Source organism: Ahaetulla prasina, chromosome 13, assembly GCF_028640845.1.
Source record: "Ahaetulla prasina isolate Xishuangbanna chromosome 13, ASM2864084v1, whole genome shotgun sequence".
Lineage (NCBI taxonomy): Eukaryota > Metazoa > Chordata > Lepidosauria > Squamata > Colubridae > Ahaetulla > Ahaetulla prasina.
The window spans coordinates 11,211,916-11,235,855 of record NC_080551.1 but is presented as its reverse complement, the minus strand read 5'-3'; the positions used below and the strand labels follow the sequence as shown (position 1 = coordinate 11,235,855).

At 45.8% G+C, this 23,940-nt stretch overlaps 1 protein-coding gene across 1 annotated transcript in view; it reads left to right on the top strand.

Moving 5' to 3' along the window:
• Positions 1 to 8,062: 8,062 nt before the first annotated feature.
• Positions 8,063 to 23,940, top strand: part of PCSK6 (proprotein convertase subtilisin/kexin type 6) — a 157,090-nt gene continuing 141,212 nt past the window's right edge. The window contains exon 1 of the mRNA XM_058156640.1: positions 8,063 to 8,344. Within this exon, the coding sequence (XP_058012623.1) occupies positions 8,174 to 8,344 (171 nt within the window). The 5' untranslated portion in view covers positions 8,063 to 8,173. The remainder of the gene's footprint in view (positions 8,345 to 23,940) is intronic.

The following is a 23,940-nucleotide window of genomic DNA, read 5'->3' as shown; positions in this document are numbered from 1 at the left end:
AAGTCTTAAAGCTGCCAAGTTTGAAGACCTCTGAGGTACAGTGTTAATATTTGCTGAGTAGCAAAACTGGATGCAAATGCTATATTATTCCCCCTCCCATAAGCATCTCTTTAGAGAGTGAGCGATTTCTCTCTTAATTCTACAAAATGTAGCGCAATTTTGCTGGTAGTGTATTTTTAAAGTTAAAAACAATAGAGCGATCACTCTTGTGGCTTGAATATGAAGATTTGAATATATTTATTGAATATGAATATATAGTGTACACCGCCCTGAGTCCCTCTTTGAGGGAAAATTCAGAAATATGAAATATAAACAATAAGATTAAGTTGAGAAAATACACCAAGCTGAAACCATGGAGGGTTCGTTGCCTAGAACAGGGGTCTCCAACCTTGGTCCCTTTAAGACTTGTGGACTTCAACTCCAGAGTTCCTTTGCTGGCTGAGGGACTCTGGGAGTTGAAGTCCACAAGTCTTAAAGGGACCAAGGTTGGAGACCCCTGGCCTAGAATGTGTTCGATATTATGGTTGTTGCCAGAAGTGAATTGTGTTCTTTTTCAACATACTATGGTTAAACAGACTGATTTAGAATAATGGGCCTCTGGTGGCTCAGACTGCTAAGACAGTCTGTTATTAACACAGATGCTTGCAATTACTGCAATTTCAAGTCCCACCAGGCCCAAGGTTGACTCAGCCTTCCATCCTTTATAAGGTAGGTAAAATGAGGACCCAGATTGTTGGGGGCAATAAGTTGACTTTGTATATAATATACAAATGGATGAAGACTATTGCTTGACATAGTGTAAGCTGCCCTGAGTCTTTGGAGAAGGGCGGGATATAAATGCAAAAAAAAAAAATGGTGTGTTTTTTGACAAACCATGGTTAAGCTACCTGTGACTTAGAAACAGAAGAAAGGAGACTGGGATAAACAATATTGAGGTGTTTTCTTGGTGAGATGCTAAAGTTGGGGGGAACTAAATAAATGCAGATACCACATATGCTGAACGGACCATAAGAGAAACATGTATATTTATCCATATTTATAACTCAACCATAGGTTTTTAAAAAATATTTCATTTATTAGTTTTAAATAATCAGAAACATATATGCTCACTTGGTGTTTTTTCTCTCTTTATTTTGTTTTGAGAAAATACTTAAATCATTTTTAAGAATGACACCTAGAAGAATTTGTTTGCTTTGGCTTAAGTGTGGTGTATGAACCAGCAAACTGGGTTTTATTTAGGAAACCATAGTGGAGTGAGCCAGTGTTATGGACAAGTTATAAAACCAGGGCCCTAGAATCTACTCTGCAAAATTATTAAGGAATTACATCAATTAAGTGCCAAGAGCTCCATCTTTATCTCGCTTGAAAAATCTCTTCCACTTTGGCTGGATCATGAGCCATCTTTAAAACAAGAAAGGAAAAAAAACTACTTTTTAGAAGGATTTAAGGAGATGAGATGTTAGTACAAAGTATAAATAACATATGGTCAGCAGAACTGATCCTTTTAATATACATACCTGGATGGAGATATTGTGCGTTTCCCACGTCATAGGAATGGAGTTCAGTGGAGACATGGAAATTGTTTATTAACTATTTATTTATTTATGGTGGCCACCATCTTATGAGGATCTTGGCTCCACTCTGAAAGGCTTTTGAACGCTAAAGTGAGCTAATCTTTTTGGTTAATATTAACTATTTATCTGTAGCGTATTATAATCCATTCAAATAGGTGAGAAAAGCTTGCTTGGTCTTCTTGGCACCTTTGCTGATATGTAAACCTGCTCTTCCCGATTCGTTTCCAAGATACAAGCCTGCGTTCTGTCTAGCAGCCTTGAATCAAAGTTTCTTTAAAGATGATAAAAGGACAGTGAGTCAGTGACTTTCTGCTGCCCATCGAGTCATCTGAGGATAAAGATGTTGAGAAGTGTATTGAAATTACCTCAAATCCATCCAATGACCTGGAATGGCCTTTCCTGCCTGAGGTCTTCCAGTATTGAATTTCACTGACCCTCATGGAAGCAGTGAGGCAATTCCATTCAACAAGCTTATCTATGGTAAACTTCAGAACAGCTTACTCATTAACTAAAAGTTCGCACCCTCTTTTAAAATAGCCGCTAAACAAGCAAGCTGGCTTCACCAGGTAGATGTGTCAGGTTATAATAACAGAGTTGGAAGGGACCTTGGAGGTCTTCTAGTCCAACCCCCTGCCCAGGCAGGAAACCCTACACCATTTCAGACAAATGGCTATCCAACATTTTCTTAAAAATTTCCAGTGTTGGAGCATTCACAACTTCTGCAGGCAAGTTGTTCCACTGATTAATTGTTCTAACTGTCAGGAAATTTCTCCTTAGTTCTAGGTTGCTTCTCTCCTTGATTAATTTCCACCCACTGCTTCTTGTCCTGCCTTCAGGTGCTTTGGAGAATAGCTTGACTCCCTCTTCTTTGTGGCAGCCCCTGAGATATTGGAAGACTGCTATCATGTCTCCCCTAGTCCTTCTTTTCATTAAACTAGACATACCGAGTTCCTGCAACTGTTCTTCATATATTTTAGCCTCCAGTCCCCTAATCATCTTTGTTGCTCTTCTCTGCATGCTTTCTAGAGTCTCAACATCTTTTTTACATCGTGGTGACCAAAACTGAATGCAACATTCCGGTTAAAATATTAGATTGTGGTTCAGGGTGGTTATGGAAGTCACCCATAATCTAACACACTGGCTGTTTAGGCCTGGGGTTTGCAAAGCCCTTAGGCAAAGTTTATAAAAGGCACAAACCCATTTTACACCAGACACTTAAACTAAAGCTAAATGAAGTATAACACAGCATTCTGAATCCTTTTAAGCTGGTCAGAACATCCTCAACTTCTATTGCCATGAAAATATGCATTGGAAGTTGGAGTATTATCAAATTATGGGTGATGGGAATGGCTACTGAGAGATCTTTACAAGCCATTATTTGATGTGTGTCATTCCTTTGTTGGCTTAGCTGGCTACCTCGATGAAACTTGCAAGACTCTTTGCGATTTAGTGGCTGAATTGGAAGAGGATGGAGGTTGATGACTTGCTGTGATCTTCCCCTGAGGGACTGGATCCCAGAAATAGCGAAGGAATGTTTGGTTCATTCCCTGGGTTTTGTATCCCAATGGGTTCCCTCTTGTTTCCCAGGACTTTTGTTGTTATATGGGACCTCTGCCAGATGTGGTATTCAGCCGGTTTGGACCAATTCACCCAAACCGGTAGTGGAAATTGCAGGTAGTGGAAATAGCCCACTCACCCCGGCTCTATGCCATCCTATTTAGGCAGGTTTTTGAGGCTGGGCGCGTGCATGGAAGGCGCACACGCTAGCTAAGCACGTGTGAAAGGCCAGGCACATGCATGGACAGGGGCGCACTCATATTTGCGAACTGGTAGTAAAGTAAGTGAATACCACTCCTAACCTTGGGGTATAGGTTTTTCAGAGATCTGAAAGGACACCAGTGTGATGCAGTTATTAAGATATTTATTTATTTATTTATTTAATTTATTTATTTGTCAAACACAACAGTATATATAAGTATAAGCATGAAATAACCATACGAATTGGATACAATCAAAAGGAACATTAGGACAGGAAAGGTAGGCACGCTGGTGCTCTTATGCTCGCCCCTTACAGGACTCTTAGGAATGGGGTGAGGTCAATAGTAGATAGTCTTTGGTTAAAGCTTTGGGGATTTTGGGAAGAGACCACAGAGTCAGGTAGTGCATTCCAGGCATTAACAACTCTGTTGCTGAAGTCGTATTTTCTGCAATCGAGTTTGGAGCGGTTCACATTAAGCTTAAATCTATTGTGTGCTCGTGTATTGTTGTGATTGAAGCTGAAGCAGTCTTCGACAGGAAGGACATTGTAGCAGATGATTTTATGAGTTATACTCAGGCATATTAAACTAGGCCTCCCCTGTCTGCCCTGAATTTTGCATGATCAGCTGAGTTAGTTACTGTGGAGATAGTCACTATCCTGGGGCAACTTGGGAAAATAGAGGAGGAGAAAAAGCTAGCAGTATATACTTTACCTTGCATTCTTGGAAGGAAATCAGGATATAAATTAAACTAATATAGAGGAGATTAGACAACCATTTGTCTGAAATGGTATATGGCAGTGATGGGGAACCTTTTCGGCAACGAGTACCCAAACTGGAATGCGCGTCCATGTATGTGCCTATGTGTGCACTGGAGCGCCGGAAATCCAAAGACCAGCTTCCATCCTTCTATGCCAGTCAGCTGGTCTTCACGTGTGCTGGAGCACCGAAAACCCAAAGACCAGCTGGCTGGCGTGCGCATGCCTGTTTTTTTGGGCTGTTTTCCAATGCCCACCAAGATCAGCTGCCCGGTGCGAGTGCCCACAGAGAGGGCCACCTCTGGCACACATGCCATGGGTTCACCATCACAGGTATATGGTTTCCTGTTTGAGCAGGGGTTGGACTAGAAGACCTCCAAAGGGCCTTCCAATTCTGTTATTCAATAATTAGAGTATGTTTTTGCCTCTAATTCCACATTCCAAGGAGAGAGCTCTCAGCTTCAACCATACATTACACCTGGGTAAAATGCTCTTTGCTTTAGAGCTTTGCAAGTTGGATAAATCCAGTCAATGACCATTTATTAAATAATGCAAGGTGATACAAACAATAGGCTAGCATTGATGGGAAGTCAGCTAAAGATCAAGCTGTCTGCAGGAAGGGAGAATTAAGGGAGAAGAGCCGTGGTGCCGCAGTGGTTAGAGTGCAGTACTGCAGGCTACGTCTGCTGACTGCCGGCTCCCTGGAATTTGGCAGTTCGATCCTCACCGGCTCAAGGATGACTCAGCCTTCCATCCTTCCTTCCGAGGTGGGTAAAATGAGGACTCAGATTGCTGGGGGCAATGCATGGACTCTGTAAACCACTTAGAGAGGGCTGTAAAGCGGTATATAAGTTTTATTGCTATTTTTAAAAAAATTACAATTGTTTGATGTGATTGACATCCTGCCCCCTTTTTACATATGCTACATAATAAAAAAAAGAGAAAGGGCTTTGATTGGATGGTTGTTGCCACCATCTTGAATTTTTTGACCTACTTGGCCTATACCCAAGAGATCATGGTCTTTATATCAACCTTGTGATCTTTATCAACCTTCCCTGGAAATGCTGGGGGTTTTGCTTGGGACTTCATAATAGCAAACCTGCTTCCTGCTGTGAGCTGCAACCGTTTGCTCACTTCTATTTCTTTTTTTTTTTTTTTGAAGAAAGGGGTAGAGATAGTCCTTGACTTACGACCACAATGGAGCCCCAAATATCTGTTGCTAAGTGAGACATCTGTTAAGTGAATTTTGCCCCATATTACAACCTTTCTTGTTACAATTATCAAGTGAATCACTGCAGTTGTTAAATTAGTAACCTGGTTGTTAAATGAATCTGGCTTCGCCCATTGACTTTTTTTTTTTTTGCATTTATATCCCGCCCTTCTCCGAAGACTCAGGGCGGCTTACACTATGTTAGCAATAGTCTTCATTCTATTTGTATATTTATATACAAAGTCAACTTATTGCCCCCCCAACAATCTGGGTCCTCATTTTACCTACCTTATAAAGGATGGAAGGCTGAGTCAACCTTGGGCCTGGTGGGACTAGAACCTGCAGTAATTGCAGGCAGCTGCTGTTAATAACAGACTGCATTAGCAGTCTGAGCTACAGAGGCCCAGAGATTTTTGCTTGTCAGAAGGTCACAAAAGGGGATCACATGACCCCGGGACACCGCAACCGTCATAAATATGAGTCAGTTGCCAAGTTGTTTGAATTTTGTTCATAGAGATGCTGCGAGAATTGTAAGTGTGAAAAATGATCATAAGTCACTTTTTTTCCCGTGCCATTGTAGCGATCATTAAATGAACTGTTGTAAGTTGAGGACTACCTGTATTTAAATGCTTAGTGGATTCATTGTTTGAGCAAGAATGGATTTCCTCTTCAAATAAGAGCAAATCTATGCCAGGCTGTTGTTTTATTATGATTTCCATAGACAAAGTTGTGTTGGTTTTACAACAGGGCATCTGTGTTAATCTTCTGCAACAACAGCTATAGCATCAGTGACACCTTAAAGGCAAACAAATTTATTATTATAAGCTTATATTGCTTATATTGCATTTGTTCCTCTTTTAGGAAGCCACCAGAGTCTTGTTATTTTGTTATGGAGGGCTGTATATTTTAGCTTTAATGTGCATTTTGGTTTTATTACTTCGAAATCTATAGAAAGGAGTTATTTACAGGGCAGCTCAAGGTCACCGAGTAAAAGCTTTAAGAGGAGCCCAGAACCTTTTATCAAGCAAAATGGAAACCCAAACAACCACAACCACACACACACACACAAAGAGAGAAAGGTGGAGGAAAGCGATGCAGCTCACATTTGGAATTCGATTTCCTATTATCGTACCACCATCAACTTGTTCAAAGCCTAAACTACGTTCAACATTAAGCGGACACCCGAATGTAAAAAAAGAAAAATCTAACACAACCCCCGCACGCCCAGCTATTGCAGAATTCGTCTTTTTCAAACCGAAATAAAAACAGGAGGGGGAACATATTCATTTTTAAGGCCCCCCCCACATCTAGGTCAAACCGGGGAGAAAGAAAAGCGGTCCCCGGAACGGAGGCGCGCGCAGTCCAACCAAATTCTCCGAAAACTCCTGCGGCGACTAAAACAATCCAAGAGAGATTCTAAGCTTTAGCTGGGACATCGGCTTGAGTTCCGCAAAAGCCTCGGGAAGGGAAGGGAAGGGAAGGGAAGGGATGGGATGGCGAGAGCGGGCAGAGGAGTTGGAGGTCGTGTACATCCCCAAACGCAACCCCAATCCCAGCTCCGTCGGTTCCATCCGAGCGGCAGCGGCGGCGGCGGCGGCGGCGGCGGAGTCGAGCAGCCTTGGGGTGCCCCTGTTGGAGCGGCGCTGCTTTCTGCTTCCAAAGGCTCAGGCTGGCAGGCTGGCTGGCTGGCGGGCCGAAGGCAGAATGCCCAAAGCAGCAGCAGCAGCGGCGGCAACAGCCGCTGCCCGTCCTCTATGCTGCAGCATCCCTGGCTGGCACCGCAGCCCCGAGGCGGGCAGCGAGGAACAGCTGTCTTGCCCGGGATCCCGGGGCGCAGCTCCACTCCGGCACTGGGGGATGGGGAGGCCGCCACCCCTCCTCCCCCCCCCACCCGGTCTCCCCTTCCTCCCCTTCCCGGCTGGCCGCGGCCGCCTTAAGAGGTCGAGGCTCCACCCACCGGCGGGCTAAGGCAGCCGGTCGCCTGGCCGCGATTCGCTCTCGCCGGACTGGGAAAGCGGGCAAGCGGGTCTCGAGCGCTCATCGGTTGCCAGCGGGACTGACTCCGCCGCCATGCGCTCTTTACAAAGCTACCTGCTCCTGCTGGCGGCGCTGCCGGCTTGCCTGCCGGCCAGGCGGTCCCCGGAACGGAGGCGCGCGCAGTCCAACCAAATTCTCCGAAAACTCCTGCGGCGACTAAAACAATCCAAGAGAGATTCTAAGCTTTAGCTGGGACATCGGCTTGAGTTCCGCAAAAGCCTCGGGAAGGGAAGGGAAGGGAAGGGATGGGATGGGATGGCGAGAGCGGGCAGAGGAGTTGGAGGTCGTGTACATCCCCAAACGCAACCCCAATCCCAGCTCCGTCGGTTCCATCCGAGCGGCAGCGGCGGCGGCGGCGGCGGCGGCGGAGTCGAGCAGCCTTGGGGTGCCCCTGTTGGAGCGGCGCTGCTTTCTGCTTCCAAAGGCTCAGGCTGGCAGGCTGGCTGGCTGGCGGGCCGAAGGCAGAATGCCCAAAGCAGCAGCAGCAGCGGCGGCAACAGCCGCTGCCCGTCCTCTATGCTGCAGCATCCCTGGCTGGCACCGCAGCTCCGAGGCGGGCAGCGAGGAACAGCTGTCTTGCCCGGGATCCCGGGGCGCAGCTCCACTCCGGCACTGGGGATGGGAGGCCGCCACCTCCTCCCCCACCCGGTCTCCCCCCCCTTTTCCTCCCCCCCCCTTCCCGGCTGGCCGCGGCCGCCTTAAGAGGTCGAGGCTCCACCCACCGGCGGGCTAAGGCAGCCGGTCGCCTGGCCGCGATTCGCTCTCGCCGGACTGGGAAAGCGGGCAAGCGGGTCTCGAGCGCTCATCGGTTGCCAGCGGGACTCCGACTCCGCCGCCATGCGCTCTTTACAAAGCTACCTGCTCCTGCTGGCGGCGCTGCCGGCTTGCCTGCCGGCTAGGCGGTCCCGGACCGTCTACTACACCAACCATTGGGCCGTGCGGGTGCTGGGGGGCCCCGGCGAAGCGGACCGGTTGGCTTCGGTTTATGGCTACCTGAACCTCGGGCAGGTGAGGCGCGCAACTTTCGCAAGGCTGCATGTCCAGGGAGGGAGGAGGGGAGAGAGTGGGGGTGGGATCGTGGGGAGGGTTGGAAGGTCGATTGGAGAGATCAACCCCCTACCTGGTTTCTCTCCCCCACCTGGTTTCCTTCTCCCCCAACCTGGTTTCCTTCCTTTAACCTGGTTTCCCTTCCCCCTAACCTGGTTTCCTTCCCCTCCTAACCTTTTCTCCTCCCCCTAACTTGTGTCCTTCCCCCCTAACCTGCTTTCCCTCTCCTAATCTGGTTTCCTTTCCCCACTAACCTGGTTTCCTTCCCCTTAACCTGGTTTCCTTCCCCCCCTAACCTGGTTTCCTTCCCTTCCTAACCTTTTTTCCCTCCCCGCTAACCTGTGTCCTTCCCTCCTAACCTGGTTTCCCTCCCCTCCGCACTTTCCCGCAATTGCCCCGCGCGCTGCGCTCCCGCAAGAACTTTCCCACTCGTGTCCTCTCTCCCGTGACCCCGCCCCGCTTCTTCTGCTTTGAAAGAGGCGACGCGCGGAGTGGAAACCGGAGAAGGAGCGGTGGAAACCGTCCCGATCCGGTTTGGAGGCAAGAGCGCGAGATCCCGTTAAGATCAAACCGAAGGCTGAAGGCGTTGCTCTCCTTCCTTGCCAAGGGAGGTCCAGATCGCTCGGCCCGGGGCTGAGATTTTCTTCATCTCCCCACTTTTTTTTTGGGGGGGGGGGGCTAAGTCTGGCGAGGTTAAACCCGGGCGCGGTGAGTCGACTCGGGGAGATCCACAGCCGCTGCACCAACCGGGGCCGCTGACTTGCTGAGCAGGCACGGAGATGGAGGGCGACAGGTTGGGCTTCCCGACCTTCTCCGACGTGCGGTCCCTCATTGTCCGGGGTCGACGGCCCCACTGATTTCAAACTGGCGGTGCCTGTTGCCTTGTCAAGCCAAAAGGATTCTCTCCCGACTGGATGGGTGCCTCGAAGAAATTGATCGCAGATGTTTCTTTGGGTTGAAGCCCCAAGCGTCCTCCTACCCATCCATCCCGTGCCCGCTGGAGGGGGCATTTTAGCTTAGGAAAAACATCCCATCATCCCATTCAGCTGGCTTGACTTTTTTAAAACCAGAGCCGGATCCTTTTCGGCTTTTGCACAGATCTGCTGACGCGGTTGTCTTACAGATGAGATGCTCAGGTGTTGTATTGGGGGGGGAGGAGGGAAATAATGCTAGACAGGTGAAAGGTTGGCATTTCTCCATTTCTGCTTGAATGCTTTGGACCAAAGAAGACCCTTTCCAGACTGGCTAAAGGCCACCTTGAGATTTTCTACTGAGCGCTGTTGCCACCTTGAGAGTTGGACTTGTGTACCTCCGTCTGTTCCAGCGCAGGTAGATTCTTGGCTGGCTTGGAAGAAGAAAAAGATTCTGGGATTTTGGACCTCCTCCTCCTCTTTGGCCAAAATCTTAGATTATTTCTCCGGTTGTTTCTTAGATGGATGTTGCATTCTTCCTTGAGCAAAAGGTTTGTTGAAGGAGGAAGACTCTGCTGTCTTTGGAGATTCTCAACCATCCAGGTCACGGTTGTCCCAAATGTGCTTTTCCGAAAAATAACTGGACATTCTTGGGGGTGGGGGGGTGGGGGAAGGGGTGTTTCCCTCTTTGAAAAAGTTTTGCTTCTCATCCAAGAAGCTTCCTCAGTGCTGAGTTAGAACTGAACAAGCTTCTTGGGCGAGAAGTGAAATGTTTTCAAAGAAAAAAAAAACCCAAGAAAGTCCAGTTGCCTTTTGGAAAAGCCATGCTGGTATGGCCATGCTGGTTTTTAGGAACTTTTTTTTTTTTGAATTTATATCCCGCCCTTCTCCGAAGACTCAGGGCGGCTTACACAGTGTTAAGCAATAGTCTTCATCCATTTGTATATTATATACAAAGTCAACTTTTTATTGCCCCCAACAATCTGGCTCCTCATTTTACCTACCTTATAAAGGATGGAAGGCTGAGTCAACCTTGGGCCTGGTGGGACTTGAACCTGCAGTAATTGCAAGCAGCTGTGTTAATAACAGACAGACTTAGTCTGCTGAGCCACCAGAGGCCCCTGTTTCTACTATTGTCTACTTTGGCTAAACTGCCCCCAATCCCTCCTACACATACACCCCCCCACCACCACACCCTTGCGCCTCCATGGCTGAATTTGTGGCTCTTCCAGTAGATTTTTTTTTTCTTCCACACATCTCTAAGCTTTTTTTTTTTTTTGACCATTCTTCCTCCCCTTGGCTCAGGGCCAATTAACTTTTAATCTCCAACCTCAACTTTTTGCAGAGGACTTTTGTGTCCAAGGGACTAGGAGCGGAGATTTGCAAAAGGGAGAGGACACAAAAGGTAATTACTTAGCTAGAACATGACAGCTGAAAGAAAAGGGCAGGGGGAAAAAAAAAGCCAGAAAAAATAAACCGGAGACGGATTCCAGAGGGGACTGCCTGCTGGAAATGAATCAATATTTAATTTTTGCCCAGCAAAATATGCCCTTATCAATTTAATAGCATTTATAAAGCCATTTATATATTTCTTCCCAGCTGCAATATGTTTAAGATTAATTGATTTCTCTGTGGGTGTCTTTATTTATTTATTTATTTATTTATTGGGAGGGTTGGGGCAGAAGCAAATGAACACCATGGGAAGGCTTTGAAATGTCTGCAAAATGAGAACTTTTGAGATTCTTGCCAGTAAAGGTATTTCATCCCGCTTGGTGATCGTATTTGGCAGATTTATCAGATTTTAATAGTGTCTCTTTTACTCCATCTCATTTAGTAGCTAAAGATCCTTTAGGTTAGGTTAGTCTGTTTATACAAATGTACAGCTACTGGCTGCATTCATAGTGAAACCCAAACATATATTAGCTGGGTGTGTTTTATAGGATCAATCGATGCAATTAGTATACGGTTTACTATGGGCTGTGAATAATAAAAAAAAAAATAACCCCAAGATTCCTGGCTTAAATCATGGTTAATCATTACATTGTGCAAACCCAGCTAGTCCGTAACAAAAACAAATGGCTTATGCAGCAGTTTAAGTCTTGAGGATCCTTGTTGGTTAGTTTTGGGTGCAATACATCATGGTTAAGAGATATAGTGTGAACCCAGTGATCAAAACACAGACAATTGTCTTTCCTAATTAATGAATCTCAGGAAGGAAGGTGCATTGCCTCAAAAGGCAAGGAACCTCGGATAAAGTGAGAGAAATTTCTAAGAGGTGAGGGTACCACGTTTGAGGGAGGAGATAGACAAGTGAGCCTATGTTCGGGGAGAATGATAACACGCAGGAGATACCCAACATCTAAGACAGTATGAGCAGGTGAGCACTGTTCTTCATTAATATCCTTTGTGTAAGCTTTCTATCGGCTTCTCGTTAGTGGTTGTGAGAAGAGGATGCTGGCCTTGGGTCAGGGATGATGGACGTTGTAGTCCATTACTTACACTCAAGAGGAGAGTCTGGGAGATTTGCTTTAGGTTGTATTGTGATCACGTCTGGCTCCGAGGGAGGCCATTCTACATGTTATGAATTCGTGATCATCTTTGGTTTGCTAGTTGAAAGGATTCTTAGCATGTGTCTATGGAGATTCTCAACCATCCAGGTCATAGTAGTCTCAAAGGTGCTTTTTCAAAAGGCAACTGGATTGTTTTTTATTGCTTTTTTTGTTGGAAGGAGAATTCCTTTAGCTTCTCATCCCAGAAGCGTCTTCATTTGTGATCACCTACTATCCAGTCACCACTGATGAAGCTTCCCAGACGGGGAAGCGAAATGTTGTTGACTTCTTCGTCAAAAGGCAGTCCATTTTCCTTTTGAAAAAACACCTTTGAGATTCTTAGCACACCTTCTAATTATTCTGATGGTGCTCAGCCTAGGAATAGATAGTACAGCTTGAGATTACAAGGAACTCAAGTGATTGAATTAATGACTGCGTCGTTTTCCATGCAGACTAAAAGTGAACTAGTCAAGGAGAAGGTGGAAGTATAGTTTCCTAGCACGCGTATGATTTCTGAACGGAGCTTGTACAGATTGAGAAGGCAAACTGTGGCTTGCTTGTTGAGTGTGTTGTGTGAACCCATCCATAATCTGTCAGTCACGGCTGTTTATCAGTACCACAACACAAACCAGCATAATCACAGCTGTGGTCTAGAGTGATACATCTCAGGCACAAGGGCAAGAAGGGATTTAGCTCAGGCGAAGGCACTTTGATCAGTGCTTGGAATCGGGGATAACATAACATTAGGATTTAGCCTTAAGGTAGCTTGTTTGTGGTTTAGCCATTGTGATTGATGGTTTAACACAAGGGGAGAACCCAAAAGTTTTAGTATTCATTGTAGATTTTTGAACAATGGGAATCCAGCTAACTTCACTGGGTTAAAGTTTCTTCACTTATTTAACAGGCAGTTTGTATTGGAAGTCACTTGTTCATTTCTTGCAGTACAACTTGACTCCATGTTCTAATCCAGCATCCATCTTGTTGACTTTTTTTTTCTGGAGATCATCTCCAGGTACTCTGTGGATAACCTTTGGGAACAAGGACAGTAAAGTTGCAGCTATGTTGACATAACGTGCACAAAAAGAGAATTTAGAAGATGGAGTTCTTTTATCAAGGACACTGATAAATTATTGGGGGTTGTGATGTCCATGATTTTCCCCACATGATTTGGAGGCCAGAAAAGAAGGGAACATTGTTAGCAAACATCTAAGCAATCCATTCACGTTTAAAGTATCCTTCAAACCATAATACCGTGCAGTTTTCCACCTGGAGCACTTGTTGTTGTCTGGGAGAGGATTAAGTACCTTGGAGTTAAATGGAACCTTTGGCTGAACTGCAAATCTTTGGACCAATAGTAATGACACAAGTGCTTCTGATGCTTTGCAGAAAATACTCTCTTGTGTAAGGGAGAGGGAGAGAGGGAGAGGGAGAGAGAGAGGGAGGGAGGGAGGGAGAAGGAGGGAGGGAGAGAGAGCGAGAGAGTGAGAGAGAGCGAGAGAGAGAGAGATCTTACATAGTCCATAAGGCACAACATGAAAGCGAAACGAATGGTTGCAAAAAACAAGTAGACAGCAGCTGCTCAGAGAGGGACAGGTTATTTCTTATGTGGGGCGGAAGGAAAAAAAAGATAAGACACAGATGTTAAGTATTTTTCTGCTTTTTCTTAAAATACAGCAGTTGCTTATGGCTTCCCACTTTCTTAAAAAAATAATATTTACCAGAATTATTTGGGATGGTGGGGGGGAGGTTGTCTGAACGGTACAATTCTTTCCATGGGACTGAAGCCTGACATTTTGTCTGCGTGTGTCAATGGACTGCAGTTCATCTTGGTCAAAACCTCCGTGCCCGTTCTTGGCTTTTAAGAAAAAAACCTCTTTCCACTGGGTTTTTTTTTTTTTGAGTTTTCATTACGATGACCTCTGCTGAACTTTGATTCTCTGAGGATGTCCTACGGTCTCTCTCTCTCTCTCTTTTTTTTTTTTTATCCCTGTGTTCTTCAGCTGCAAAGAAGTTTTTGATTATTATTTTTTTTAATCCTTGCATATTGCTTTCTGTTCTGGCTCAGGACTGTTTCTTGGTTCGCTTCTTCTCTCTCTCTCTCTCTCTCTCTCTCTCTCTCTCTCTCTCTCTCTCTCTCTCTCTCTGTCTCTTGGTAGCAGGGCAATTTGTCTGGGTGCTAAAAGGACCTGCGATAAATTCTGACTTAACTTCTAGAATTTCAGCCCTCTTTTCAGGATGTAGTTAAGCCAACAAGCTCTGAGGTTTAATATTTAATGTGCCTGGGGGCAAAATAGGGAAGACTTGAATTGACTGACATAGATAAGTGTCATGGAATCAATAGCTACGGTCTAAAGCAATGTAAACCCATGGAAGGCTGAATTCACACAATCCACTGAACCAAAAACGAATCATGTAACGGGGTTTGTGCAACAGACTGAAGCACAATTCAGGCAAACACGGCATAGCTTTCTTTTACAAAGCATTGCAGACCAACCTCTTAAGAGGTTGTTGTGTAATATCGATTTGTTAAATAAGTAGAATTAGAGTTTTCCCAGGAAGCACTGCTTGAAGACTGGGTCATACAATATAATAGGCCCATGATGGCGAATCTATGGCACACATACCACAGGTGGCACATGGAGCCATATCGGTGGGCACATGAGCTCAGCTCCGGCATGTATCTGCACGCTGACCAGCTGATTTTCGGACCTTCTGGGTCCACCAGAGGTCAGGAAACATGCCGTTTCCAGCCTCCGGAGGGCCTCTTGGTGGGTGGGGAAGGCCCGTTTTTCTCTCTTCCCAGGCTCCAGAGACTTTCTAGGAGCCTGGGGAGGGCAAAAACTGCCTTCTCCAGCCACCCCCGGAGGCCCTCCAGAGCCGGAAATGGCCTGTTTCCCAACTGGGGAGAGCGAAAAATGGGCCTAATGGGCCCACCATGCCATCGCGTGCAAAAAGTGTGGGAACATGGGGAGGTAGCGCGTGCATGCACAGGGGGGTGGGGCACATAGAAATATGGATGTGGATACGTGCGCGAGTTGGCCCCCCCCCTGCGCTCACCCCGCTTTTGGCACATGATGGCAAAAAGGTTAGCCATCATTGTAATAGGCTAAAGCCGCAGAGCCCTCTCTGTGGGCACGCGTCCCATCACCCCAGCTCAGCCAGCTGGTTGTCAGGTTTCCGGTGCTCTGGGGAGCATGCATGCGCATGGGCGGGTGTACCCCTTCCGATTTGGGCATGCCTAAAATGTTCACCATCACTGGGCTAAAGTATCATTTGTTACTTTGGACTCAATGTATTGCCTAAATCCAGTCACTTGGATTAATTTAAACAATCCACGTTGAGACCTATGATAGGTTAGCATGGTGGGTGAATACACCCTAAACAGGGGTCTCCAACCTTGGCAAGTTTAAGCCTGGCGGACTTCAACTCCCAGAAATCCTCAGCCAGCAAAGCAAAGCTGGCTGAGGAATTCTGGGAGTTGAAGTCCGCCAGGCTTAAAGTTGCCAAGGTTGGAGACCCCTGCCCTAAAACATTATCTCCAGAAGCATTTCTCCAGGAAGTTTGCCAAACAATGTGGTACATGAATTGAGTGGGGGAACTGACCACGATTCAAATCTCCCCTGACTTACAAATCTGTTAAAGCAAGTTTTAGGTAAAGCGTTTCAATTGGGCTACATCATTTCTGTCCTTGGATTCAGTAATGGGATAGATGAGGCCACGGTCTGCAGATACCTGTTTGGTGATGACACAGAGTGGAACCTTCTCTGCAACATGACTTCTCCTATGAAAGATTTCTCCCTACAGAAGAACGCCAGGCTCCCACAGTGACTTCTTTAGATACATCTTTTAGAGTAGCTTTCCACAGCCATTAGTATTGTGGTCAGTCATCAGCCTACGGAACTGGCAACGGAGTCGGACAGCGATGAGCTGAGGTGGGGCCAGGGCCATCAGGGAGTGAGGTGCGGACTCCAGAGCCTCCAGAGACTGATAATAGTGAGGCAGAGGAACAGGTGGAGCCTGTTCCTAATGCACGCATAAGAAGGCAAGAGCAGCTCAAGCAGAGAGGACAACTCGGGTGTAGGGCCAAGAGATGATTGGCCCCTCCCATAAGGCTTAAAACAGACCAGGACCAGCATTTCAGCTTTGCCGGAAAACAAGGTTGTAGCTGCGTCTTCTGCTTCGTATACGTCTTTGTTTTTGTGGCTTCTGAATGTTTGCCAGGAAGGGCCTTTGGCAGTTTGCCTAAATGGACCAAGGTTTGTGAGATAACTGAGGAATTTGTGTTGGGAGGCATTTGTTTTACTTTGAGTTGAACAACGCTGGGAATGAAGTAATTCCCAGCTGTTCGAATAAAGTTTGTTTTTCCACGGACTACGTTTATTACCGCCCACTTGGGCCTGGGTCACAACAATTAGTTCCCTCTTTCATAGATTGCTTTTTCTGGTTTTTATTTGGATGTGTACACTTATTCTGGAGTTGTTTTCAATAAGAAGGAACGTCCATCACAAAAGTGGTAAGATGGAGATAGATGGTTCACAAGCCTGTGGAATTGGAACAGGTAGTCCTCGACTTATGACCACAATTGAGCCCAAAATTTACGTTGCTAAGGGAGCCATGTGTTAAGTGAGTTTTGCCCTGGTTTACAACCTTTCTTGCTACAGTTGTTAAGTCAACAGTTGCAGTTGTTAACTTAGTAACATGGTTGTTAAGTGAAACTGGTTTTCCCTTTGCTTTTCAGAAGGTCGCAAAAAGGGATCACATGATCCTGGGACACTGCAACCGTCCTAAACATGAACTGTGCTGCGATGTTTGTAAGTGTGAAAAACGGTCACAAGCCACATTTTTCAGTGCCATTTCAACTTTGAACGGTCGCTAAACAAACAGTTGTAAGTTGAGGACTACTTGTATGCAATTTCTATTGGATGGTCTATTGCAGGGGTCTCCAACTTTGGTCCCTTTAAGATTTGTGGACTTCAACTCCCAGAGTCCCTCAGCCAGCTGCTGAGGGACTCTGGGAGTTGAAATCCACAAGTCTTAAAGGGGCCAAGGTTGGAGATCCCTGGTCTATTGGACCACGCCTATCTCAGGAGGAGATATGGTTATATTCTTTGTCTGATCCTATTCTCGTTGCTTTTCTTTGCTGATTGCCTTTCTTTAGATTATGTGCAATAGTTTTGAGTAGTTTGATACAGTTTATAGGTGTTTTACTGCCAAGGCGGTCCAGACTGAAAGCACAAACCATATATTAATGCTAACTTTGTTGTAAAGTTACATTTCAAAAATTTTGATAGTCTGGAAGCGTTTCTTCTGCCTTTATTTTTTATCTTCCAGACGACTAGGGAAGATCCTTTCTTTCAACACTTTCTGAGATTTTGTTTCCTTCTGTGGGGCTGAGATGCATTTTGCTCAACAATTGTCCAGTTCGCTGTTCTTCCTCCTTATCTCCCAAGGTCATTGCCACATACCATTATACTTAAGATTGTAAGCCGCCGAGCATTATCCTGTGGCGAAGATGGGCAGCCAATAGGGCCTCTGGTGGCGCAACAGGCTAATGCAGCCTATTATTAACAGCAACTGCTTGCAATATTGCAGGTTCAAGTCCCACCAGGCCCAAGGTTGACTCAGCCTTCCATCCTTTATAAGGTAGGTAAAATGAGGACCCAGATTGTTGGGGGCAATAAGTTGACTTTGTATATAATATACAAATGGATGAAGACTATTGCTTAACACAATGTAAGCCGCCCTGAGTCTTCGGAGAAGGGCGGGATATAAATGCAAAAAAAATAATAATAATAAATTTTACAATCGAACCATCAACCAATAAATCTGAACCTGCTATAATGCAATTATGCAATTGTTGCATTTGTGTGATGATACCGTATTAATGTGCACATATAATCATTTTGGCATTATTGTGATGTGTGATAGATGCTGTCGGGAGCCCTGGTGGCCCAATGGTTAGAACGCAGTATTGCTGGCTTACTCTGCCCACCGTCTGGAGTTCGATCCTAATGGATCTCAAGGCTGACTCAGCCTTCCGTCCTTCCAAGGTCGGTAAAATGAGGACCCAGATTGTTGAAGGCAATATGCTGACATTTATAAAAAACTCAGAGAGCGCTTCAAAAGCACTATGGAGCAGTATGGTATATAAATCTAAGTGCTATTGCAACCAGTGAGGGTGAAGATTTGTTCTCCGAGCTTATGGGTTGGTTTCCAAACATTTCGTTACCAGGCTAGGTAACATCTTCAGCAGAGTTTAAGGGATGTCAGTGTCAGTGTTCTTCTGTTTATAAGGGCTTCGTGTGGTCAGTAGGTCTTGTGATGGTAGATATTCACCACTATTGCTACCATACCAAAAAAAGCATTAAGAGTTGTTAACGTAATCTTGCATAGCTTCTTCTCTGGTAATATTGTACTACTAACTAGAGCATACAAAACATTTGCTAGACCAATTCTCGAATACAGCTCATCTGTCTGGAACCTGCATTGCCCATTGGACATTAATACAATCCAGAGATATTTCACGAGAAAAGTCCTCCATTCCTCAACTGGCAATAGAATACCTTATACCACCAGACTTGAAATTTTGGCCTGTAAAATCTCCATTCCCACCGCACTCCAGGGGAAGGTTACTGGAAAATCCCCATTTCTTCATGATCAGCTGAGACTTGGGAGGCAGAGAATAGATGGGGGCGGGACCAGTCAGAATTTTTACTACCGGTTCTCCGAACCACTCAAAATTTCCGCTACCGGTTCTCCAGAACTGGTCAGAACCTGCTGAAACCCACCTCTGCTCTACTCTTCCGCTCTCAGCAAAATACCTTATGCCACCAAGACTTGAAATTTTGGGCTTAGAAAATTTAGAACTACGCCGCCTTCGGTATGACTTAAGCATAGCTCATAAAATCATCTGCTACGATGTCCTACCTGTCAATGAATACTTCAGCTTCAACCTCAACAATACATGAGCACACAATAGATAGAAACTCACGGTAAACCGCTCCAAACTTGATTGCAGAAAATATGACTTCAGCAAGAGTGGTCAATGCCTGGAATGCACTACCTGACTCTGTAGTTTCTTCTCCAAACCCTCAAAATTTTATCCTTAGACTGTCTACTGTTGACCTCAACCTATTCCTAAGAAGTCTGTAAGGGGCGTGCATGAGCGCACCAACATGCCTACCATCCCTATCCTAATGCCCCCCATTTATTCGCAACCACCTCATATATTCATAATCATGTTTATACATTTCATGTATTCACAATCATGTTTATACTTTTATCTGTAATCTTTTATATGCTTGACAAAATAAAATAAATAAATAAAGTGTTGAGGGGAAGTCAAACATTTGCTTCACATTCAGTCATCTGGTAAAACAGAGGTGAAGATGGCTGAGCAGACTTTGTCAGCAAGGTAAGGAAAGGGTCCTCATCATAGCCAGAAGATGGTGAGGGTTGGAGAACCCCCGACACAACAGAGTTTGCACAATCACTTGCGATTATTAGCTAGTTTGTAGCTCTGCACATTGTGCGAAGCCAGGAAATTGGAATCATTCAGTTTCGGTTAAGCTGTTGAGTGTTGTGTGGTTACAGCAATAAATCGGGTTTAAGTCTGAAGAGAACCAATGTTGAAATACCATCAACTTGGACTTTAGGTTCCCAAATTCCATTGCAAACATGTCCATTGCTATGAATTCTGGTACTTAAAATTATACATTTGGAGACCGCCTAGAGCAGTGGATCTCAACCTTTATAGTGCTGCGACCCCTTTAATACAATTCCCCATGATGTGGCGACCCCCAACCGTAAAATTGTTTTGAATTTATCGTGCCTGAAGCCATATTGGCTAGCGATCTGAACTGCTTGTGATTGCCTTGAGGACGGAGGCATTAAAGCGGAGACTCCTCCCCTATTAAGTTTATCGTGCCTGAAGCCAGATTAGGCTAGCGATTGGGAGTGATTGCAGTTGGCTTGAGAGGGAGACATCAGAGCAAAGATTTCTCTCTTTTTTAATTCATCACGCCTGAAGCCGAATTCGACTAGCGATTTGAAGAGCCTGCAGCTGGCTTGTGGAGTCAACCATTGGAGCGCGATTCTTCAACTCGCAAGTATACTTCCCATATTTCTGATGGTCTTAGGAGACCCCTGGCAAATCGTCATTCGACCCCCAATGGGGTCCTGACCCACAGGTTGAGAACCGCTGGCCTAGAGACTAAACAAACCAGAGTTGCACCATGACTTTTTTTAAAAAAAATAATAATCCTGATTTGTGTCCTGAGTCTCACGGCGTGGGTTCATGTGCCATAATATGCTACAACCAACCACGCAAAAACTCTGCCAAGCTCATTTGTAACAGAAAAGCTTGCAGCGTGTTCACTCTGCAGCCCTTTGGCGATAGAGTTTTCAAAGGTCTGTTTAATGAGATGACTTGGAAATGTTTTATGGAGCTCTTGAAAACTCCTGCCAGATTAGATAGGCCTGGGCTAAATGGGCTATTAGTTAGACTAACAACCAGCTGAAGTTATTGAAAACAATTGGCGTGGTGGTAGGAAGAGAAGATTCCAAGCAGAGTTTGGAAAAAATTCCAGCTGGGTTTCTCACATGCTTTTCCTCAATGTTGTAGAAAGCCTTCCTTGAATTAGTTCTTCATCTGCTTGTTAAAACAGGATTCCTGTTGCAGGCATCTGCGCCTGGAGGAAACTCTTGTTTCTGTGATGCTGTGTCTTTTTCTTTGGCCTTCAAATTTTTTTCCCTTCCTCTTCGGGTCTCTCCAGCTGTTTATTTTCTTGCCCTCCCCCCCCCCCCGCTTTTGTTCTTTCTTTGTTAGTGATGCATTTTCATTCTTGCATTTAGAACTTAGCAGCGACAAATACAGAGAACCGCGTATCTCTTTGCGGGTGGTAGGAAAATGGGGAACGCTTCCCTTTGCCTTGATAGTTTATGAATTTAATTTATACTAAAAAAAAAAAAATGAAGACCCCGGGGATTGCAGATTAGAACTAGATTTAGAGTTTAGAACTAAATGAACATAATAAAGACTGGAAAACGTAAACTCTATCAGCAGGAGATCAGAAAGGTAATACCGCAGAAATAAATTACTAACAAAACAGGCGTTTTTTTAAAAAAAACTGGCTCATGTGGGTTGTATGTACACAAAAATAGTAATATATGTTGGGTTACAAAAAAAAAAGACAACCCATTCCTGATGTCAAGCTAGAGAGGGATTCAGGGGTGGGCTGCTGTGGGTTTGCTGGGGTTCGGGAGAACCTCTAGCTAAGATTCTGTGCAGTTTGGAGAACCCCTAAATCCCACTCCTGGCTGGCCCCGCCCATCCCACCCCTCCCCTCCCAGGAGTCCCCACGTGGCCCGTTTTGGATGCAGGTAAGTACAGGGCGTGTGTGGAGGCTCAGGGAGGGTGGAAAATGGGCCTACCAGAAGTTAAGGAAGGTCAGAAATGGGCCCATTTCCAAACTCCAAAGGGCCTTCAGAGCCTGGGGAGGCTGTTTTCACCCTCCCAGAGGCTTGAGAAAAGCCTCCGGAGTCTGGGGAGGGCAAAAACGCCCCCTCCGCTGTGGTGCAGGAAGCTGACTAGGCCACACCCACCATGGATACGCCCACCCAGCAACTGGGCAGAGAACCCTTTACTGAAATTTTTGAAGCCCACCCTTGGAGGGATTAACTGATATATGCATACACTTAGATTTTCCATGACCTTGTAAAGCACAAAGCTCACCCTCTGGGAAGCAAAAACAGGTTATGCCAATTACAGCTGCAGTGTCATCCCACAGAACTTCTAACACTGACTTGTGTGACCTTGGGTTGTGGTGGATATGACTTTCTTCAACCTGCTGAGACAAGCTGGAAGAAGGGAGGGGTGTTGCTTGTCTCCTGAAACACAGGAGCGAGCCAGAATGCAAAGGAGCAAAGGAAGGAAAATGATTGTGTGTACAACTGGGGTTGTGTGTGAAGTGTACAAGTGGGATTTACAAGGCTGGGGTGCTGCACCAGGAACTTCCCAGGAACATTAAGAAAAAAACTGCCTTCCACCATGACCAATAGCCAATAGACCAATAGACTCACCATTCCAGAGATGGGTTTCAGCAGGTTCTGGCCACTTCTGGAGAACCAGTAGTGGAACTTTTGAGTAGTTCGGAGAACCAGTAGTAAAAATTTCTGACTATTCTCTGCCTCCTGAGTCCTAGCTGATCAGGAGAAAATGGGGATTTTGCAGTAACCTTCCCCTGGACTGGGGTGGGAATGGAGATTTTACAGTATCCTTCTCATTCCATGCCCAAGCCATGCCCACCTAGCCATGCCACGGCCACACAACCAGTAGTAAAAAAATTTGAAACCCACCACTGCACCATTCCTTTAAAATGCTTTGCTACTAAGACTAAACTTTATTTCCATCTCAGATTAAAATAGAAGCTGCACATTACTTGGCTGGATGGTTGTGTGGTTAGCTAGCTTTTGGCTTAATTTATTCTAAGACAACCGCTTAAGCTGCTTGCTCTCTTAGTTTTGATTCTGCCCAATTGTTTTTTTTCCAGAGGAGATATAAATATTTAATTTTGCAGATTCCCAGATACAAGTTTGTGGCAGCCTCGTGCAACCGGCATGGCGAAAAGACAGAATGCGTGTTGCATGGTGCCCATTAGTCATTTTAGACATTTTAAACAACACCAGCACCACAAATCTGGTTCCCTTAATATACTGCTCCATTTGGAATTGAAAGCTCATAGATTGCTGAGCAGGAAATGGGGGGGGAAAATCAATCAAAAGCCAAGAGTAGCTAACTTCCTAACAAAGCAGATGGGAGTAGATGGGAGAACTAACAAGAAGTTTCTGAGATCTAACAAGTCAAAGAATTAAAAACACTGGGGAGCTAATTTAACCACAACTGCTTGAACATCCATTGGGGTCTTTTAGGACTTTGAAGAATTCCATTGGCTGACCACAGAACCAGAGGTGGGTTTCAGTAGGTTCTGACCAGTTCTGGAGAACCAGTAGCGGAAATTTTGAGTAGTTCCGAGAACCGGTATTAAAAATTCTGACTGGCCCCACCCCCATCTATTCTCTGCCTCCCAAGTCCCAGCTAATCAGGAGGAAATGGGGATTTTGCAGTAACCTTCCCCTGGATTGGGGAGGGAATAGATTGGAGATTTTACAGTATCCTTCCTCTGCCACGCCCACCAAGCCATGCCATGCCCACCAAGCCACACCCACAGAACCAGTAGTAAAAAATTTTGAAACCCACCACTGCACAGAATCCCAGACAAACATGGTTTTATGTAAAAATCTTCATTGTTTAATTTCTACCCAAAATGCAAACTTAGAACCAGGGGCCATTTGCATGGAATCATGAGGTTGTGACCAGGTGAACTCCAGGTGTTCTGTTTGCTCTTAGCTTGCTAATTCTGAATAGTTCAGGTCTCCTAGTTCAGTGCTGTCCCGGTGCTTGGAAGCCGTACGGGTCTGGATGGGGAGAAACAGGCTCAAGCTCAATCCCTCCAAGACGGAGTGGCTGTGGATGCCGGCATCTCGATTCAGTCAGCTGCAGCTGCAGCTGACTGTTGGAGGCGAGTTATTGGCCCCAAAGGATAAGGTGCAACTTAGGTGTCCTCCTGGATGGCGGCTGTCGTTTGAAGACCATTTGACGGCCGTCTCCAGGGGGGCCTTCCACCAGGTTCGCCTGGTTCGGCAGTTGCGCCCCTTCCTTGATCGGGATGCCTTGTGCACAGTCACTCATGCACTCGTTACCTCTCGCTTGGATTATTGTAATGCTCTCTACATGGGGCTCCCCTTAAGGTGCGCCCGAAGGCTTCAGCTAGTCCAGAATGCAGCTGCGGGTGATAGAGGAGGTCTCGTACCTCCCATGTAACACCCTCCTGCGCAGACTGCACTGGCTACCTGTCGCTTTTGGTGCACTTTAATTAGTTATGACCTTTAAAGCGCTCCATGGCTTAGGGCCTGGGTACTTACGGGACCGCCTACTGTTACCATATGCCTCCCACCGACCCGTGCGCTCTCACAGAGGGACTTCTCAGGGTGCCGTCCGCCAAGCAATGTCGGCTGGCGGCCCCAGGAAGGTCCTTCT